General features: G+C 44.0%; 3 protein-coding genes across 3 annotated transcripts; 1 reads left to right on the top strand and 2 right to left on the bottom strand.

Moving 5' to 3' along the window:
* The first annotated feature begins 555 nt into the window (after positions 1-555).
* LOC124707448 (DAR GTPase 3, chloroplastic) lies at positions 556-3328 on the top strand. The gene is made up of 9 exons (XM_047239103.1): positions 556-782; positions 957-1100; positions 1234-1350; positions 1433-1576; positions 1667-1753; positions 2101-2216; positions 2329-2510; positions 2694-2751; positions 2843-3328. Exons 1-9 carry the CDS (start codon positions 636-638, stop codon positions 2964-2966), a joined length of 1119 nt encoding a protein of 372 aa, XP_047095059.1. The 5' UTR covers positions 556-635; the 3' UTR covers positions 2967-3328.
* Positions 3329-3613: 285 nt separating this feature from the next.
* LOC124707447 (protein PSK SIMULATOR 1-like) lies at positions 3614-10366 on the bottom strand. The gene is made up of 12 exons (XM_047239102.1): positions 10001-10366; positions 8639-8961; positions 8146-8238; positions 7972-8065; positions 7276-7363; positions 6391-6488; positions 6185-6254; positions 5321-5421; positions 4684-4800; positions 4453-4529; positions 4323-4367; positions 3614-4238 (listed from the first exon to the last, which is right to left on the bottom strand). The coding sequence occupies exons 1-12, from the start codon at positions 10301-10303 to the stop codon at positions 3719-3721; spliced, it is 1929 nt and encodes a 642-aa protein (XP_047095058.1). The 5' UTR covers positions 10304-10366; the 3' UTR covers positions 3614-3718.
* A 4897-nt stretch (positions 10367-15263) lies between these two features.
* On the bottom strand, positions 15264-18901 carry LOC124648547. Its single transcript, XM_047188290.1, has 5 exons — positions 18494-18901; positions 17009-17467; positions 16518-16895; positions 16367-16434; positions 15264-15961 (listed from the first exon to the last, which is right to left on the bottom strand). Exons 1-5 carry the CDS (start codon positions 18899-18901, stop codon positions 15748-15750), a joined length of 1527 nt encoding a protein of 508 aa, XP_047044246.1. The 3' UTR covers positions 15264-15747.
* Positions 18902-20780: the final 1879 nt, after the last annotated feature.

Here is a 20780-nt window from a genome sequence, read left to right as displayed (position 1 = left end):
TAAGAAAGCATAATTTTAGTAGGACTCATTATTGGTAGGACTAAAACATTTTTCAGTCAAGCAACAGTATTTTAAGTTAGGCGTATACATGAATAATTTATTATAAAGAACTAAATAATTGTTATTTTACTCCGGTCAAATGAAAGTAATGACTTGTTCAAATTATGACCATACTCCATATATGGATAAGTTATTATAAATTTAATTGATGACAACACTTTTAACGGACTAATCTTGTGTATGAGTATGATATGTACATTTTACATTTGCACAAGATATTGGTGATCCCTCAAAAGGACAAAATAAATGCTCATGTTTTTACGCGGCACAAATTCTATGAGTCTTCGAATTCGTTGTGTTGAGTTTAGCAGCACGGATCTGACAAGATGGAATTACTAAGGATTTATTTCAAAATATAATTACTCGATATACTGTGTCCCAAATTAATGTGATTTATACATTGGGTCTCCAAAGTCCAAAAAAGAAAAGCGAGAAAGATAAGGTTTAGGCAACTCACCATCCACAATCTCTCCCCCTCGCTGCCCACACCGGGCACCAAAGCCACCAACATCCCGAGCTCGGCTCCGGTCGACCCCTCCCTGCCCTACCTCGCCGGCGTTCTCCTCGCCGCCCTAATGCTCCTCCCGACGCGCCGCCTCCCGGCTACCCCTTCCCGCCCAGCCGTCCATCCACACATCTCCCTCGCTGCGCCCTCTCTCCGTCTCCGGCGACAACATGGTCGAGCGACTATGGCGAGGGCAACGTCGACGACACCTCCCGTGGTACGCGGCTCCTGACTTGTGCATTCTCTGCGTGCTGATAATCAAGCAGAGATTTAGGTAGTCGAATTAGAAATGATGATACGGACTAGCAAGTACTGTAACTTTTGCAGCTGGAATGGGGAAATCGCTTTACCCTGATGTTGAATTGCTTTGCTAATCGAATAAAATTATTAGCTTGGTGAGACGCTGCTGGGTTTGTACGAGAAAGAGAGGTTAGGCCTCTCACGATATGCCGATGAGGAGTCCAACGAAGACATGTTCTGGGAAACCTTGGATGCTGATTTGCAGTACTGGACCAGAGGCCTGCGTCCGGTGCAGGTATATATAAGGTGTGCTTTAATGGAATCAAGAGTCATACCTATACACTCAACTTCGTAGTACATCTTGATTATAATATAGCTTAGCTAATGTTCATGGTGTTCATTTTCTCATTTCTATCTGCACCTTGCAGTGGTACCCTGGTCATATTGCGAAAACAGAGAAGGAACTGAAAGGACAGCTAAAGCTCATGGACGTTGTCATAGAGGTCCGGGATGCTAGAATCCCCTTGGCCACAACCCATCCTAAGGTAATAGTGGTGGCGCATTCTCAACATTTACGTCTAGAAGCAGTGGCTTTGGATAGTGCTAACACATGCTTTCAATGATCAGATGGATTTGTGGCTAGGTAACCGGAGAAGGATCATAGTGATGAACCGGGAGGACATGGTGTCAGCTGAAGACCGAAATGCATGGGCAACTTACTTCTCTAGTCAGGGTATCAAGGTTGTTTACTCAAATGGCCAGCTGGGCATGGTAAGATAACCGTTATGTAATCTCTGTTGCCAAAGGGTCATGTATACTCTGGTATGTGCCCTAATGTTTCACTTCTCCGTTCGTGGTCAGGGTACAATGAAACTAGGTAGAATGGCAAAATCAGCTGCATCTACTGTGAACACAAGGAGAAGAGAAAAGGGATTGCTTCCTCGTCCGGTAATCACATTGATTTGTTGTTGGCTGCCCTCTGTTATTTCCTTTCATTTTTTTTCTTCATTCATGAAAATTAGTATACTCTGGAAATTTTCCATAAGAAGAGGTACATTGTGCAACTTGCTTACGACATCATAGAAGTAATGGTTGCATGCAACCGTTGTGAACTCTGAATGATTTCAGTTTTATACTTGTTGGCAACGCACTAATGGTATCTTTAGTTACATTAGATTTTCTTAGTGGACTGTTTGAAGTCAACAATTTTTGTAATCCTTTACAATTTAAATAATCAACTACACAATGACGACTTGCTTACCTTATCCATTATTTCTGTTGTACCTTTTTTGAAGGTTCGAGCAGGAATTGTTGGATACCCAAATGTTGGCAAATCTTCCTTGGTTAATCGCTTGCTAAAACGAAGAATGTGTCCAGCAGCACCTAGACCAGGTGTCACCAGAGAGCTGAAGTGAGTTACTCAAGCTGCATAGGTTATTGTATAGACATATTTGAGTTTCTCTTAGTAGGAAATAATGTGATGTTATCTCTATGCAGAATCTAACATTTGGTATCCCAAACAGGTGGGTTCGTTTTGGGAAGGATCTAGAGCTGTTAGACTCACCTGGAATTTTGCCAATGAGAATTAGCGATCAGACAGCAGCACTAAAGCTTGCTATCTGTGATGATATCGGAGAAAGGTCATATGATTTTGCTGATGTGGCAGCGATTCTTGTGCAGATATTGTTAAGACATCCGGATGTGGGTGAGTGGTTCGACAATCTAATGATGAAATATTATGTTTTGACCACGGTGCATCATGCATATTCCGTTTACTTGCAAAATAGAAAACAAGATTTTTCCCTTCCATTCCATCAAGTATTGATGCTTTTATCCTGTGTATGTCTATGAGAATGAAAACCGTGGCTGACGGATTTGTGTGAAACAGGCTCTGAAGCATTTCGAAAAAGATACAAGATCGATGTAGACAGCGACTGCGGCAAACTGTATACTTCAATCCTCTGCAATTCTTTTGAAATGGTACTAGAACTTAAGAAGTTAAGCCACTGTTCTGATACCGTAGTTGACAATTTGCAGGTTTGTCACAAAGCTCTCAGTCCACTTGTTCAATGGAGATACCACCCAAGCAGCTTTTCGCATCTTGTCTGACTTCCGGAAAGGCAGATTTGGCTGGGTGGCCCTGGAGAGACCCCCAACATGAACAATGGAGACAACTCACTATCAGAGCTTCAGACTCGCTGTGCGACACACTTCAGAAGTCCTCCGTAGCACCATAATAAACCCTAACCTGTGCGAGCAATGATGAGTCAGTTGGGGATAGGGCGGCTATGTATACCAGAGGAAAAGTCGACAAAACATCAGAATTGCCCATGTAGTTGCTTGGCTGTCTAGAGGCCTGAACTGGGCTATGTAAGCGTGTGAGAGTTGGATTAATTATTATCTTTGTAACATTTTACATAATAAGCATGGAAAAAAATGAATATTGGTTCCGATTTTGCACAATTAGATGATCCATCACATTTTCTGAATGATGGGTACTAAAGTGAAATTTGTTCTGGCTTACATCTACATTCAAACTGTTACACTATTACACGAATCATCTGATACTGAAATTATCCGCTCATGAATATGTACGACATAGAGATCTCATCTCTGCGATTTTCTGTGTCAAAACTTGTATTCTTATACAAGCAACTAAAACAACAGATATATATTAACACAATAATTTCCCTTTCTGTTCAGACCATGATAGGTGATACAATGTTGGCTACCACCAAATACCAATACTCTCGGTACCATCACATTGGCATACTGCTTTTATACTGCTAGTTCTCCCCACAGTCTGAGACTCTGAGTGGCCTTTCTGTAGGTAAACACCGTTTTTTACATCCATTCAGGGATTTCAGAATAAAAGATGACCCCATAATTTCTAGGTTCTTTTTGGTTGGTTCCTCACTGTGTTTTGAGATCATCAAGCCTGTCAATTAAATCCAAAGCTTTTGTCCTATCAATCTCAAAGTCTATGACAGGAAGCAGGGAGAACCTCCTAACTGAGAGCAAATCTTTCCTGCTGCCACTGGCTGGAGAATGACTACTGCTCTTGCACAATCTACTATGTTTGTTATGCCTTGACCTTGTATCAAATTCTTGACTTTTGCTTATCCCAGGGACAAATTTCCTGTACTTGACACAGCTTAGCATATCCTGATCCTCTGGTGTGAGAATCGGCGAACTGTGCACTTGGTCCGGCTGCTGCAACCTGATAGTGTGACCCCTCTGTGTTGGTGAGCGAACAGGAGATTTGATAGGCGACCTTACATCTCCATTAGCAGCTCTGGATTTACTGATGAGATGATGAAGCCACACAACAAGCTCAAGGATATGTGCTTCAGTCTTGTCCTTCTCAGCATGATACAGTGTCTCAATTCGGGTTAAATCCATCTGTCCTGATAGTTTGCAGTTCAGTTCAGACCTGCATAGGTTAAGAAGGTTTGACATTCTTCAGAAACTCTATTTTAGTCAGTTTTGTACAAAATCACTGTAATCATAAGCTAACCCTGTATTTGCCCACTCTCCAACCCAACCAAAGCCGTGGTGCGCCCTGATATGAACAGATAATCAAATTCTCAGTCAGATGTGGACAGCTTTTGTAATTAAAAAAGAAGTCACAGGTGATAATAGAGTACCTAGTCGTGTTATCTGCAATAGGGACAAGCCATCGCAAAGTTTTCTCCATTTCGGCTTTAATTTGGGAAACCATAAGCTGCATACATTTAGCACAACCATATTTCAGTATTAAAAGATAGCCACCATAGCAAGGAATTATGATTCACGATTCCACAGCATGGCATATGGCATCAATGTCCATGACTGTCTACTCATAGTAGTTGCAAACATTAGACTAGAGTGTACCATACCTCTTCTTTTATTTCAAAAGATTGTAGTCTAGACCGGAGAGCAGATTTGATGGTAGGTGGCAAACCTTGGTATAAATTATCCCTAGTGTTTGGAGAGATCGAACTTGATCGAGAAACCTGCCAAAAGAATTCCTTTTTTAAAAGTAGTTGAAGTCGAAGGATGTATCTCTACACAGACATGTTACTGTGCTAATAACCTAATATCTGATAGCACAATTGTGCATACTTCTTATAAATAGGGCAAGATACGCGATGCAATCACCCTTTGAGGTATTCATGCAATCACCTCACTGTTTCAGGCACATGATCAAGAACTCAAGATATAAAAAGTTCTCAAAAATATGATGACGCGGTATGTAGAATGTCCTATAACCCTTTAGTATATTAACTTCAAACTCATAATGTATAAAAAGCTAATTTGGTGCCTAAAACCAAAGATGATGCATGAGTTCACAACAAAGGGTGACTGCATAACGTATGTAGCCTGCTGAGTCATTTTGTAAGAGTCTTGGACAATGCAAGGGGACTTCAAACAGACATATTTGTATTGGTAATAGGTCAGAATCTGTGATTATTACCGCGATCACAAAATAGTTATGTAATACGGAGTACTATCTCCAGTAGAGTGTCAACTTACAAGTGTATCAATCTGATTGATGATATTTGCATAATGCAGCGCAAGGCCTGCTGGTCCCAGTCTCTTATGGTGTCTCACGGGTTCTTGTGGTTCTTCACTCTCTACAGTTAATATGGGAAGGAATTCTAAATCATTGTTACAATAAATGATGATTCGTAATAAGATCAGTCTTTGAGAAGAATCAGCCTACACATACATTACCTATTGAGGTTCACAATTTAGACTACCATATTGAAGGATTAAAGTGTGTTCATGCATGCACAAAAAGTCATCTTGTCACACGAAAACATTGCACGCCACATAGTAAGTATTAGAAATGAAAATGGGCATTGTATATGCTGTGCAGATCACATTGTATATGCTGTGCAGACCACATTTTTTGAAGCTGCAATCTCAACATCAGATAAATCCAAACAAAGTCGCACTGCAACATGGCACATATGTTCAGAGCATGACTTGAATAGACATATATTAACTTCGCTTGACTAAAGGGGGTAAACTAGTTGGCTTCAATAAAAACTGTGTTCGGTGTGGACTTTGTGTTCGATGCAGAGTTGGTGACTGATAATAATTTTAAAATGAGTCACAGCTGTGTTAATGTTCAGTTCCTGTGATAGGCACAAGGAAACTGAGGGCCATCTATCCAGGTAACAGAATGATCCAGAATTTTTAGGGGATTAATGTGAGTAAAAAAACTGACAGATGTATGTAAACCAAAGACATCAGAATACATTCATAAAATATATGCGGGTCAAGTCTATCATGGCAAGCAGTCAAGCACATATGACTCTACAAATAACCATAATCAAACTGCACTAGCAACAACATGAACTCTTGTAAGACAGCAGACATAAGGACTAATACCAGCATAACCAAAGGCATCATAAATCTCCAGATCTAAGAAGTGGACGACGTCTACAAGCTTTTCAATCACCTGTGAATAGAACAATAGTATTCTTCAAATCTGGAAAATGGAAACATCTAGTAGTAACCTATAACATAATCAATGCCTTCACTGAACCAGGAATTCTTAATGTAATAAATTTATAGCAAAACCACATACTACTGACCTCTTCCAAGTTCTTGGACCAAAGTGACTTTCTTTTTAAATTTTTAACGTGCTTATTTTGGCTCTTCACTTCTTGCTTTAGTATATGCAGACTTTCACCTGCAAATGAATCAAAAAAAAGTTCAGTCTGTCACCCTGTGTAGGTGTAATGCACATTCTACCGAGTATATATTAGCATGAATAAATACTGACATAGACAACCTAGAGGAGAAGTTATATATATCGTATGTATGTACTGACATATGCAAGTATGTAACCGAGAGAAGGGACCAGTGGGAGCACCCTGCGCAACAGCACAACGTGCAAATGGGACAGGGTGATGAATATGATAGAATTTGAAACATCGAGGATATGTAAAGGGTGATTATTTTGTGAAAATTACGAGAGTGTTGAACAACTAAGAGCATGATTATTGTGTGATTGATCAAGAGTGCAATGCTCCAACTTATTTTCTCATCCATTGGATCAATCCTGTTTGGATGGTCTGGATTGACTGGATCATACTTAAGTTGTAATTTTTGTGTTGTTCTAGATTATAGATTTTTTCGAAAAAGTTATACATAAACTACTTACAAACTTTTTTCTAATGAAATAGATCCTACCCACGAATCTTTGAGATGCACCATAGATTTTATTCGGTACTTCCATGCAAAAAATAAGGGCATACTGTGGGGATAGGTTTTTACTTTTAAGAGAACAAATGACAACAGAAGAACTACACAGAGGAACATAGATATATGATTATTCACAAGAGTTGGAATACTTATAATCTAGTAGTACTTCTTAAGTGGCTGGAAAACAGGAGGAGCCCCACCAAAAGACACGCAAAAGTATGCAACCAGGTCAGACAAATCATACGGTTTTACAGATCACAAACAAAATAAACCTGTTGAACCAAAGCCATCATGGTCTTGATGTTTACGGCGATAGTCTTGTTCAAATCTATCCAATGCGTGCAATTCATGATATAATTCCTGAGGGGGAAAGGTAAACAAGTGAAGCGAAGTCAATTACGTGACATGAATAAGCGGAATAATTCATCTTATAAAAAAACTAACTAGAATAGTATGAAAGGTTAAAAAGATGTGCATTTAGCAAAAGCCATATAAGTATAGGTCATGTTGGCATTTACATGGTCTCCAAGATACCTGCTTGATTTCTACTTTCGATCACAATACATTGTTACTTTCAAAACGAATCTGTTCGTACTGAAATCATGTGGGCGATAGAATTCTGGAGAATTTGTGGTAAAAACTAAAAATGTTTGACTGCACACAATCTGGGATTGTTACACTTCCAAACAGAAGTACATTGTATGACCATTTGGAATGGCACTAAACGTGAAACTTAGTAGAAAATTTAAGCGACCAAGGAAATTTGGCCACAAACCACTCAAACAAAGCATTAACAACTGGAATGGCCCATAGAGGTTGCTACAGTGTATTAATCATGTAGCTAACTTCAGTGCTAAATTAGGTGCAAAATTGAGGCAACCAAAATAGCATACAGTGCAGATAACTTACTGAAAAAAAAAACCATTCTAAATCTATAAACCAAGCTAAGCTATTCTCGTGATCCTTACAGCTGTATACTGAACACAAATTATCAGTTGCTGCATCACTGCCTCCGCATCTCGTTTCAGGTATTGCTGGGAAGTTCTTCTTTCTGACGCCAACCTAAGAATTCAACAAAGACACAAGTTAGTACCCTAACATAATCACCGTTACCAAAGACAAGGGCATTAAATAAACTGTACTTTTCAAAGTAGCGGTCCAAGTTGTGCCACTGAGGATCCTTGCAACGATTACCAAAACGAATAACCTCCTTTGAGAATACTTCTAACTCTTCCCTGTTGGAATGAAACAATTAAAGAAATGACAAGAGGAAAGGTTGTGGTACAGCTCTCTGAGTAAATTTCTGCTGGAGTAAAAGTTCAGGTTAAATGCTATGAACCTACTCCCTCTTTTTCATTATATCTGTCATCAACCCACAGACCAAGATAGCTCTAAATATATGATAGATTTAATGTGATATGACCATACAATCTTCTAAAAATGGGCTACAATCATATTCTTAGAAATGGGTAAACCACTTCAAAACTATTAGATTAAGGACAAAATGTGGGAAAATGCATTAACTGCACCCTTGATTACTTCAATGGTCAGATATTTTGAAAAGGGCACTCGTGAGGCTAGTGACAATTATTTTGAAATGGAGGCAGTGTGAAGCAGTGTAGATTCAACATTAACCTTTTGTCAGCAGCTGCAATCTCAAGTAGTTCATCCATATCTTTGGATATAAGGTGTTGGACACCTTCTGAATGGAGCACAACTTCTTTTATATGCTTTATGTTAGACTTGGACAGAGAACGCATTAAATTGGAACCCTTAACTACGGTATTTGCCACCTCAAAAGCCAAAATAGATATTTTGTTTCCCTTTGCTGAACTTGACACGAAAGCACTGCTAGCATTTAAACTTGCCATGCTACTTCCGAGTGTGTCTAGAACCTCCACTGCCTTCCCGAGACCAGCAGTGCTAGCTCTACCAAAAATCATGCTCATTTCCGAAACCTGTTTCAATAGTCAACATAAAGCAACCATTAATCAGCATAACATCTCTCACAGAATCAACAGTCTGGACACTGGAAAAGAGCAAAGACAAGAGTACATCTCATTTAGATGCAGAAAACAAAGTGCTCCTTATATTAGGAAAAGCTCCCAAAATGTGCTATTACAGGTACATAGTAATTATCATATCATAATTGTGATTGCTTTGTAAGTCCGAGAAGCCCAAAACTTAAGGATTTTTTTTTTTTTTTGCTTGCACCAAACAACCTTGCATGGGATAGGAGCAGCCAGGAAGAATGAGCTCATTTTGTTGGAAGTGATGCGTCTGTCTGTTCGGTTTATTCTATAAGATGATATGAGTTGTATCTCAGCTTTGGACTAATTAAAATTAGTAACTACAGAATCTTGTTCATCTTGTTTAACTCTCGTAGAACAGGGGTATGTGCTATGTACCCATCGATGCGGCTGCTTGGAAGTTGTGAACTATATTCACAGCTTTAGCATATCAACGCCACAAAAAGATCACAAATTATCCAGGCTACAAAGTAAAGCATAGAACTATATAAATATAACGAACTGAAGTCAGCAGCCCCAACTCAATACAGTTGAATATGCTACAATGTGTTCATCATAATCAAACTATACGCACCAACTAGAACAAGGAGAAAACCATAGTGTCTGCATATAAACAAAACAGGAGCACCACATGTCACTACAATTGTACAGTCTAACAAACCAAGGACCGGAGAATTACTTTGAGAAGCTAACCGTAACAGAATACAGTACGTCGCGGCCTAATTCATCAATTTAGATTATACTCCCTCAATTTTTATTTGCTTATCATTCTAGATTTAGTTAACGTCAAGCTTGACCAAAAATATAGGAAAAAAATATTAACATCCAAATGCGCATGATAATATAAAAAAATACACTGCGACGATTCTAGTAATATAGGTTTTATATCGTAGATATTTGGTCAAACTTGTCTAAACCTAGAACGCAAAGTAACTGTGAACGGAGGGAGTAATAAACAGCACGGCACCTTTGTCTTGCCCAAACCAGCCTTCTGCGACAGCGTCCGAGCCAACCGCGGCGTCCTGGACCCGGTGTGTCCTGCATCTGCACCATTGTAAACAGCAAGGCCGGGCACTACGCTCTCGAAGAAGGAGAAAGACTGCTGCTGCTGCTGATCTTCCGCCCGCTTTGCCGCGGCCTCATCGGCCAACAACGATGACTTCTCCTGCTTCAAGGTCACCGGCTGGTGATCGAATATCTGGTCCCGGCCAAGCGCGGTGTCGCTCGGCGACTTGTCCACCGCCGAGACCTTCGAGCAGAGGCCTCCCATTTCCCTTCCTACACAGAATTCCTGATCCCCAACTTATGCTAACCCAACTGCTCACCTCCCATTCACCATAACACCATGCATATTTTTCTAACCTTCCACGGAGTTAACGCAGTCCTAGCCACTCCAATTCTACCAGCTTCCAGAATTCCCCAGTCAGGCAATGACCTACCCTCGAGGAACCAACTATACAAGGCCACTCAACTCAATCCACCAAAACTGGACCAAACCAGCAGCTCAGCACGAGGGTTTACGCGCAGCGTGATCCCAGCAACTCCAGTCCATGTAACGAGCGGCCTGCCGGGAACCAAACCAACGGCACAGCTCAAAACGACGCCCGATAATTTTTGTCCGGGAGAAAAAGCATGGAACTTTTCCGCGGAAAAAGCGGCAGCGACGAACCTGGTGAGGGGCGGTGGGGAGCTCGCGGCGATCCGCGAGGCGCGGAGGTTGTGATTTCGCGGCGGGATTCCGACGGAATTCGGGGAAGAGAACGAGGGAGGGGACAGGGGAGAGGAGAGAGAGGAGGCTTCTGGCGCTGTTGCGGGAAGCCAGAGTAGCCGAGTCCACTCTACCAAACAGCGCAGTGGGACATGCTCGGAAAATGCTACTGCCACGCAGTGACGCAGTGACATGTACACACAACCGAATCGCACAAAATCTCTTTCCGAAGGAGCCGGTCAACAGCAGACTTCGGTGGACTAGCATAAGAAAGAGCAGAAGACGAATACAACCCAAGTACTACCTGCCCATTTTGGGAAAATAATTTCATTCACGCATTTCGCGCCCTTACATGGTGGACAGAGTGAAAAATCTACAGTAGATGTATGCTTTTAGATCTAAACTGTTATACATGCCACATGTCAATTGCTGAAGTTGATCCACGCCAGTGGATCTATGGACAAGTTCTCATAGAATTATTGTTCCCATATTGGCTCTCCTTCCGGGTACTTGCGCCACCACCGAGTGCTGACTCCTACCTTTTTATCTGATATCAAGGTCAATCCCAACCTCGTGTTCTTGTGGGAGTGCGGGCTATGTGCTTTCGATGTTCTCAAGTTGAGCGTCTATATTCTCATGTTGCACAATGCGTAGGGATGATGTTGTCATACGTTCGAAGGTTCTTTTTAGAACAACTCATATGCCGAAGGTCTATGCGTCTCATGTGGCTCTTGGATGTTTAGGCACGCTATGCATGTCGTTGTTGCACTTCTCGGCGATGAGAAGATCCCAACCATATGAATACTTCAAAAAGACGATCAAATGGTCGGATACTGAGCTTGAAATTGTTGTGACTAAGGCACCTATTGTATCGATTGTGCCAATGAAATCAAAGGCTGCATTGTAGTGCAAAGCTGAATTCCAGGTTAAATCCCGCCTTGAAATCACGATCTCTTACAAATGTGGTTGAAACCTATGTACACTGCTCATCGACTGGCCTAGGTGGTTGAAATCATGACCTCTTATAGCCCGGAGGACTGGCCTAGGTACCACCTTGTAAACTTTTTTGATTGCTTGTTCGCAACCGGAGCTACCACTCCCTCTTTTCCTGAAAGAAGACATATACGTATTTTTTTAATATAGAGTTAAACAACATTAAGTCTCACCGGGTTCTAAAATCTAAATAAGATATATCTCATAGATTTTTCGTAATGCATTTAAGAATGACGTGATTATGAAGTTAATTCATCTTCATGTCCACACACCGGCACCATGTTCTTGTGCTAAATGAGCCACGACACCTCGTCCTATACACCGGCAAACGGGGATATGCGTAGTACTCCGTACAAAAACTCTGAACGAGCTATAGTGAATGTTAAGTATGTAGTCTCAATTTTTTCTACGTGTGCACTTTTTGGGTGGAAAGGTCTTTCAGGTCAACATGCGTTTAACACATTCGCTTCCATGTGTGTTGACTGTTGAGAAATAGCGGCATTAGTCCTCAACGAACCTGTTTAAACTATTGCTATAAGCGATTACACGTGTGTTGCACGGTGGCTCCTTCCCAAAAACGTGATTAGCACGTGCCTACCTTTTTACATAAAGGAAATAGTAGAAGGCAGTTGGAGAGCAGTTAAGGCTACCACTATGAAATGTGGCCACCCTGAAGGCATGTACCAGATGTTGTCTGTAATACTATTCCATGTCATCTATAGATAATAATATAGAGAGTGTATACAATAGTCTGTCTGTAAATTATCTATTTTTAGTCATAGCTACTACCTCCGTCCCAAGGAATAAGGCGCACACGTATTCCAAGATGAACTTTGACCATAAAAATTTAGCAACAAAATCTTGGTTATATTATATGTAATTAGTATCGTTGGATTCGTATTGAAAAATACTTTCTAATGATGTTAATTTTATACAAACAATCTTTATATATTTGAAGTAATACGTAGTCAAATGAAAAGTACGTAAAACGAGGGCGCCTTATTCCTTGAATCGGAGGTACTATATGTGAGTATAAGTTATAGACACCCTTCATGCAACAGCAAAAATAGTGTTTGTAAGCTGTCTGTAAGAGCATCTCCACTCGTCCCCCCGACGAGGCCCCCGAGCGACGTTTTTCCCATCCGGACGGTGAAATTCGGCCCAGTCGCGCCCCCGGTTTCTCGTTTTCGTCCGGATTTGGCCCTTCATCCATCCGGCGAGCCCACGCCATCCCCGCCCCCCCGGGGACCTATCGGGGACTCCGGACAAGTGAAAAGCGGGGAAGGGCCCGATCTGTCGGTGACTCGACGCACGAACCCCACCGCCACGTCGCTCAAAATCTCCCCCACCCCTCGTATCTCTCTCGCCGTCGGCACCACCCCGCCGGCTTGTTGCCCCGATTCCGCCGCCCCTCCTTCCCCACCTGCCTATATTCCGCCGTCTTTGGACGACGGCCTATCTGGCTGCTCTTCCGCCGGCATGTTTTTCGACTTTGGCCTGCTCCTCGTCGCTCGCGGCTCGGGTTGCCTCGACCACGCCCGTCGGTGTTCGTCCATTTGCCTCGCCGGCCATGGACTCGGACGAAGAGGAGGAGCAGATGTTCGTCGAGCTTATGCAAGAAGAGATGGCAGCAGCCGCCCAAGACGACGAGCACATGATGATCCTCGGTTGCTTGGCAAGCATGTACGCCGGACTGGCAACTGGTCGACGTGGTGGGTCGGCACCGGGTCGCCGGAAGTGCAAGCCGAGACAGCGAATGGAGGGCTACCGCATGTTGTACGCCGACTACTTCGCCGACAATCCATTGCACGGTGAGAGTGTTTTCCGGCGTCATTTCAGGATGAGCAGAAAGCTATTTCTCGCAAATTGTGTATGCCATCCGAGACTTTGATCCCTACTTCGGATGCAAGGCGGATTGCACTCGGTTTGGTTGGATTTTCGTCACCGCGAAGTGCACGAGTGGCTATGAGGATGTCGGCGTATGGAGCTCCCGGTGATAGTGCAGATGACTATCTTCGGATGGCGGAGTCCACCGCCCTTGATTGTTTCTACCGGTTCCGCAGGGCCGTCATAGCAGTTGTTCGGGGACTATTACTTGAGATCACCCACCGTCGAAGACACTCGGAGGATCCTTGCAACAAATGAAGCTAGGGGTTTTCCGGGGATGCTTGGAAGCATTGATCGCATGCATTGGCAATGGAAGAACCGTCCGTTTGCGTGGCAGGGAATGTACAAGGGTCACAAAAAAGGCTGCACCGTGATACTTGAAGCAAGTGGCTACCCATGATCTCCGGATTTGGCACTCTTTCTTTGGTATGCCCGGATCCAACAATGACATCAACGTCCTAAACTCGCTCCCCGGTCTTTTCCAAGCTTGTTGAGGGTCATGCTCCCCCGGTGGACTATGTGATCAATGGTCGGCACTACAACAAAGGATACTACCTTGCAGACGGTATCTATCCAAAGTGGGCAACATTTGTGAAGACTATCTCCAACCCTAGCACTCCCAAACTTTGCGAGTTTGTCAAGAATCAAGAAGCTTGCCGAAAAGACGTCGAGCGTGCATTTGGTGTCCTCCAGCAGAGATTTGCTGTCGTCCGGTTCCCCGCTATGACTTGGTCCAAAGATCAGATGTGGGAGGTGATGAACTCGTTGTGTGTGCCTACACAATATGATTATTGAAAATGAGCGAAAGCATCCGGTTCCTCCGGCCGAGCAAGAAGCACCATATGAGAGAGAGGGTCCTCTTGCACAGCCCTAATCACCAGGTGCCTCCATCATTGGCCGCCTTCATTGCTATGCGCCGGGAGATTCGAGACTCTACAATGCATCGACTCGTCGCAAGATGATCTGGTGGAACACATATGGAGGCTCCGAGGCAACGCCAACGCCAACTAGTCTGTCTTAATTTGTTTGAAAAATTGTGAAATTGTGTGCTTCATTTGTTTCAGCACTTGTTAAACATTGTACTGATTATCGCCGAATTTGTTTCAGCAATTTTCGTACTCTTGTTCGCCGAACTTGTTAAATTTTATGTTGAATTTGTTTGAAATATGTCAAATGGTCGAGGTTGGGGGTTTCCTGCCGGGGGGACGGCTCAAACTTCGGCGCTCCCCACGCCAAATCTTCCTCCAATCCGGACGAAAATTTCGCCGGATTTGGGCGTGGGAAGCGCCAACGAGTGGGGATGCTCTAAGAAGCCTACAGACTATGACTGTCTGTAACTTTACAGACAGCCTCCTTCTCTCTCCTCATTCTCTTTTCTCCACATCACCAAAATCACCTATAATTATCTCTCATCACCATAGTAATAAACAAACAGATTTGCTTGCCGAAACAACCATATTAAGTTCTTAACTGATGCTAGCTTTACAGTAAGAAGCCACATCAACAAATCACAATCTTGTAGAACTGTTCCGTTCTTCTTTTTTTGAAGAGTAATTGTTCCTTTCTGGAAAGTTAATCATTGGTAACCACGGCCGGTACCATTTTAACCCACGAGGTAACCTTCCAGATGACAAAATCACAGTAAAAAAAGGGTAGGCAGAGCCTTTAACCAACAACGATGTAGTAGTTCTGAAATCTGAATCCTCTCAACAGAACGCAGCCAGCAACCAGCAACAAAACATGCGGTACAGACATGGCTTATCACCGTAGTTCAGATAAAACAGAAGCTAACGCTACCACTAAACATGAAACTACCAGTGAGATCAATTTACAAGATGGAGACGGACATACTATCTTACATCGTCGGCTAGCATTAGGCAAGCTAGGTCTAGAGAAAAGCATCAGCGATTTCTACAAAGGTCAGTGAGGAGTGTCTTTGCTTGGCTCACTACCACAAACATGGTTCACCACTTTCTTAGCCACATGGCCATGTGTCATAGGCTCATCTTGTTAGCTAAGCTTGCCACACCAGTGGATCTTCCATAAGCCAGTTTAGGTAAAAAGTTAACATTACGACTTCCCAAGAGTTCAACCAAACAGGCCCAAGTACTTGTGAATCTGAAGTCTTAGGTTGGGAGATATGAAGACATGGCTCTCCTGAAATCCAGATTCATTGCCGAGCCTGTGAAAGGGGGTACACCTCCAGGGACCCACAAGCCGCCTTTGTTAGGGAACATGATCTGTGGATTCATACGGTCCTTCTCGGTGCTTGTTTGTTCAGATGGAGCTTCCTTTTTGCTATTCACGAATTCAAAGAACTCGGCAACTTGCTGAGCATATCTGCAGGGGAAAAAGGTAGAAATATTAAATGGGAATACAGAATTTCAGAAGTATATAGGAGTCAGGCCCTCCACTACTACTTGCCGATGTGGACATCCAGTAACAAGTAACTAGCAAAGCATAGCAGTAGCCTTATCGAACATAAACTTCAACTGATACTTTCTGCTGTGGATATCCAGTACTACCTCGGTTCCGAAATGTAAGCCTTTTTAAAAAGTTACATTTCGGAACGGATGTAATAACTAACAAATAGCACAGCATAGCAAAGAAATAGCCCAATCAAAAGTAAACTAACACATGGACACAAAAATAAAAGACAAATAGGGTTTATTAAGTTGGTTAATTCACAAATAAAACTGATGTTAGAAACAATGCACTCTGCGCAATGAAGGTTTGCAAACTCACTGTCGTTTAGCCTGTATGTCTTTGTTGAAGTCAATGTCAGGTTCACAGTCCAAGACCAGAGCAGGAACCTGCATAGCAAGTTAGCAACAACTCGTAAACATAAATAATGAGAAGCCTTAGTACCAGAGAAGCAAATAAAGATAGCATGTACCTTCTGGATACTAGAATGCATGTGATCTCCTTCCAGGTAGAAAACGCGATCCCGTATTCCTGGAGGCAAGGAGCCCTCCATATGCATTGGCAGCTGACTGACTGATAAAACACCACGGCCTCCTCCTTTCGAAGGAAATAGCCAACTCTCATGTTTCTCATGCAGACCTTGCAAGTAGTCAAGACTAACACCGCCTTCTTCTGATCTTTTCCGGAGCATCATCCTTTTATGGCAAGTATCTGGGCTGGCTCTTAAATAGATAAATCCATCTGGGATAAGACCTGGGAGAGAGGACACCACTGGATCAAACCAGGAATCATAGATGCTGATCTCCATCTCATTCATCCATTTAGCTTCGTGAACAGCACGGACAAATACCTGGTGCATATTGTAATTTAGTTTCATGGTACATACTAGTCTACTGACTCAGAAAGGGAAAAGAAATACTTTGTTGATGCAATCATGCGCATTAGAAAATAAGATAGACCTACCATCCTGTCACTGAAAACACTTCTTTCCATCAGTCTGAGAGGTTTTATTCCACCTGAAGATTCCCTTTCTTGCATAACCCTTGTCACAAAGACATAGTTTTGGAACGTGTAAGCATATCGTTCTGGCTCAGCATAGAAGGCATCCAGTATATTGAAGTGATCAGGGCCAACATCCTGCCACTTGGCAACAGGTTCAGGTACGATTTCCACAAGATCACGTAGTTCAATAGTCTCATTAGCTATCCTCTGAAGGAAGGTGCTTTTGCCAACACTAATGTTTCCTTCCACGCAAAAGGTTAGCCTCTTCTTCTGAGGGGGCTTAGACGAGTTGGTATCTTCTTGCTCCTCAACAACACTCTCTTTAATGAATGAAGTTATACTCTCAGCGTGGTTCTTATGTATGATGCCGACCGAACTCTGTAAGAACTCAACCATCTTCTCACTAGACTTCCCAAAGAACTGCACATGCATGTAAGTTAACAAAATGTCAGCGTGGGCTCAGAGAACAGCCTTCAAGATAAGTCCGCAAAATTACAGGATAATATAACCAACCACAGCAGACAAAAGAACAGAGTAGCGAGAAGCCATCATATACTAATAGCATTTGTGAAACTCTCACACGACTTAGTATTGAAAAGTCTATTCTGGAACGAAACAGTAATTTGCTTATCAGAACACACAAGATTATGTGACATAACCAATCTTCGGTTATGATTTATATAATGAGATTAACTAGAGTTAGCATAAATCGAAAGGAAGATGATGGAACATGGAGTCGACCTGTGTAGTTTCAGAACAGAAGAGCTGGGTTTCCCATGCATGTAGGTGTACAAAAAAATGCTGCTAGTAGTTATGCAAGGAGAACAGAAGAATATGTTGTGTGAGAACACACTTGCATGCTCAATAATCCACTTAAAGCGTTTCATTCTTTCTTCAAAAGTGTATTCATTATTTTACTTTAATTTGGATAATATCCCATTTCAAGATTGTACAACCACAAGCCTACAACGACCCTGTAAGAGATTTGAGAAGCTCAACATACCAAAGTCGCATATAAGAATATTTACATACAGTGCTCCTCGGAGCGTCTTTTTGTGTTTCATCTATGCTTTACGAATTAGCAAATGAGAAGTGAGCCTCTCTGTAACATCGAATGGGCCGCTCGGATATTTTTTCACTCCTGATGGCATGCTTTAACTTTCAGTCTTTCACCATAACATGTATCAACACTTGGAACAGACTACATGTGGGTGCATGCACAGCATGAGCCCGATGCGGCAGATAATCACCCTATAACATAGATGCAACGAGTTTTAAACCGAAACGATTAGGCTCAGGTGTGCATGTTTAACGGATTCCAATGTCGACGGGCGAGAAATGGTATGGCTGCCTTGGGGGCGTAACGGAAATGAATGCACGTTTCGGGGAGCATTTCCTCCACAAATTAATTAATCCAACCGAAGCAGGGGAACACCGAACACGCACCTTATCCCTGTAGAGCTGCTTGAGGTGCGCGACGCCCTCGAAGCCGTTGTCGACGAGCTTCCTGAGGTTGCGGGGCCCGACGCCGGGGATGGCGAGGAGCTCGCCGCTGCCGGTGCCGCCCCTGAGCCTCCTTTCGGCGGCCGCGCGGGCCCCGCGCCGCTTCTCGTCGTCGTCCTCCTCCTCCGAGCCGCCGTCCCCGGCGCGGCTGGAGGCGTCGAGGGAGCAGCACATGCCCCGCCTGGGCGCGCCGACGCAGCGCAGCCAGGGGAGCGGGCCCCGGCGCGCGGCGAGGAGCGCCGGGGAGCCGAGGCGGAGGGCGGGCATGGAGGAGGTCGGGAGCAGGAAGGGCGCCGTGGCGTCAATGAAGGTGGACGCGGCGGGGAGGAGGGGGAGGGGGAGCCTGTGCATCTACGGCGGCGGCGGCGGCGGTCATGAATGGGCGGGGTGGGGGCTAGGGTTTGGGGAGGGTTTTTGGATGGGAGTTATCCCTGTGGTGAGGTGTGTCGTCGGGAAGCGGGAAGGGAGGAGGCCGAGGTAGCGGTCTCGGGTGGACCTGACCTGACCGGGGAGGGGTTCACGGGATGCTGCCGGGTGGGTCCTGCTGCGGACCACGGGGAATGGGGCAGCACGGGCGCCCCAATTGTTTACGCGCGGAAAATGGGCTCGTGTCGCTGCCGGTTTCGGAGAGCGTGTCGCTGGAACCGGTGTATGCGCACTTTGGGACACTGCCTTTTCCAGCCGGATAATTTGTCACGCTTGCTGCTTTGCCGTGCACCTCTACCTACGTGCATCTCAGCTTTCAAATAGTATTTCACTACTACTTTCTTTATTCATCTAAACTATGTGCGGATTACTGTGAATTCTTTTTAGCAATAATGTTTTTCCTTTATTTCCAGAAATGATACTCGTTTTTGGCGAGTTTCACAAATAATACACTGTCGGGGGGCAACGATTCCCGATAGGTTGCGATTCCAAGGACGTCTTCGCGCGCGGTCGGTGAAGAGCAGTTGTCGGCCTCCTGTTCCCCCACTGGTCGGCGTCGGGAATCGCTAACCTGAAAAGGCACGCGGGTGCTGTCGGCATGGCCAACGATAGAGCGGTCGGGCGACGGAATCCCGATGTAGCATATCGGGGAAGTAGTCCCCGATTAGTGGCTCACCCACTTTAAATCAGACTGACGGCCTGTCGTCGCCCTCGCTTCCTTCTTCCTCCTCCTCGCTTCCTCTCGATTCTGCTGCTATCTTCTCCCATTTAATAGTGATTTCATGTCCGTTTTCTTTGTTATTTCATCACCAAATGCAGTAGAAGCACCTGGTCTATAGATGGGTTAGTTGGTGCTACTGGTGGTGTTGCTGCTGGTTCTATTGATGTGGGAGCTGGTACAGGTACTGAAGTTTGGCCGCTAGCGGAGTTGTTTGATACGTCCAAAACGTATCTACTTTCCCGAACACTTTTGCTATTGTTTTGCCTCTAATTTGTGTATTTTGGATGCAACTAACACGGACTAACGCTGTTTTCAGCAGAACTGTTCTGGTGTCTCGTTTTTGTGCAGAAATCCAACTTTCAGGAAAATCCTCGGAATTTATGCGAAAGGTCCTATTTTTCCAGAAGACTCACGGAGCCAGAACGGCAAGTCAGGTGGAGGCCCGAGGGCCCCACACCCTAGGGCGGCGAGGCCCAGGAGGGGGGAACGCGGCCCTAGCGTGTGGCCCCCTCGGCCGGCCTCCGACGCCCTCCTCTGGACTAGTTAAGGGGTTCGATCTAAAAATCGCGACCAAGAAGTCGGAGTCGCCAGAAACCCTCCAGAACGCCGCCACATCGCGAAACTCCGTCTCGGGAGCCAGAAGTCTCCGTTCTGGCACTCCGCCGGGACGGGGAATTGGAGGAGATCATCGCCATCATCACCACCGACACCTCTCAATCGACCAGCCATGTTTCCCCCATCCATGTGTGAGTAATTCCCCCGCTGTAGGCCGAAGGGGATGGTAGGGATTGGATGAGATTGGTCATGTAATAGCATAAGATTGTTAGGGCATAGTGCCTAGTGTCCGTAATTGGTACTTTGATGATATTGTTGCAACTTATTATGCTTAATGCTTGTCACTAGGGCCCGAGTGTCATGATCTCAGATCTGAACATGTTATTGTTTCATCATGATATTCATTGTTTTATGATCTTACCTGCAAGTTGTATACACATGTCGCTGTCCGGAACCAATGGCCCCGAAGTGACAGAAATCGGGACAACCGGAGGGGATGATAGTGATGTGAGGATCACATGTGTTCAC

This window comes from Lolium rigidum, chromosome 4 (genome assembly GCF_022539505.1).
Source record: "Lolium rigidum isolate FL_2022 chromosome 4, APGP_CSIRO_Lrig_0.1, whole genome shotgun sequence".
Lineage (NCBI taxonomy): Eukaryota > Viridiplantae > Streptophyta > Magnoliopsida > Poales > Poaceae > Lolium > Lolium rigidum.
This window is presented reverse-complemented; position numbering and strand designations above follow the sequence as displayed.

Excerpts from the sequence above, each read along its gene's own strand:
- LOC124707448 (XM_047239103.1), top strand. The coding sequence starts at position 636 with ATGCTCCTCCCGACGCGCCGCCTCCCGGCTACCCCTTCCCGCCCAGCC. Across the intron at positions 1,101-1,233 it reads GAGGCCTGCGTCCGGTGCAG|TGGTACCCTGGTCATATTGC; the intron begins GTATATATAAGG and ends TGCACCTTGCAG. Across the intron at positions 2,752-2,842 it reads GACAGCGACTGCGGCAAACT|GTTTGTCACAAAGCTCTCAG; the intron begins GTATACTTCAAT and ends GACAATTTGCAG.
- LOC124648547 (XM_047188290.1), bottom strand. The coding sequence starts at position 18,901 with ATGCACAGGCTCCCCCTCCCCCTCCTCCCCGCCGCGTCCACCTTCATT. Across the intron at positions 16,896-17,008 it reads GTGTTTTCAGTGACAGGATG|GTATTTGTCCGTGCTGTTCA; the intron begins GTAGGTCTATCT and ends AATATGCACCAG. Across the intron at positions 16,435-16,517 it reads TGCATTCTAGTATCCAGAAG|GTTCCTGCTCTGGTCTTGGA; the intron begins GTACATGCTATC and ends CTTGCTATGCAG.
- LOC124707447 (XM_047239102.1), bottom strand. The coding sequence starts at position 10,303 with ATGGGAGGCCTCTGCTCGAAGGTCTCGGCGGTGGACAAGTCGCCGAGC. Across the intron at positions 8,066-8,145 it reads TTGGACCGCTACTTTGAAAA|GTTGGCGTCAGAAAGAAGAA; the intron begins GTACAGTTTATT and ends TTGAATTCTTAG. Across the intron at positions 4,530-4,683 it reads CTTTTGAAATAAAAGAAGAG|CTTATGGTTTCCCAAATTAA; the intron begins GTATGGTACACT and ends AAATGTATGCAG.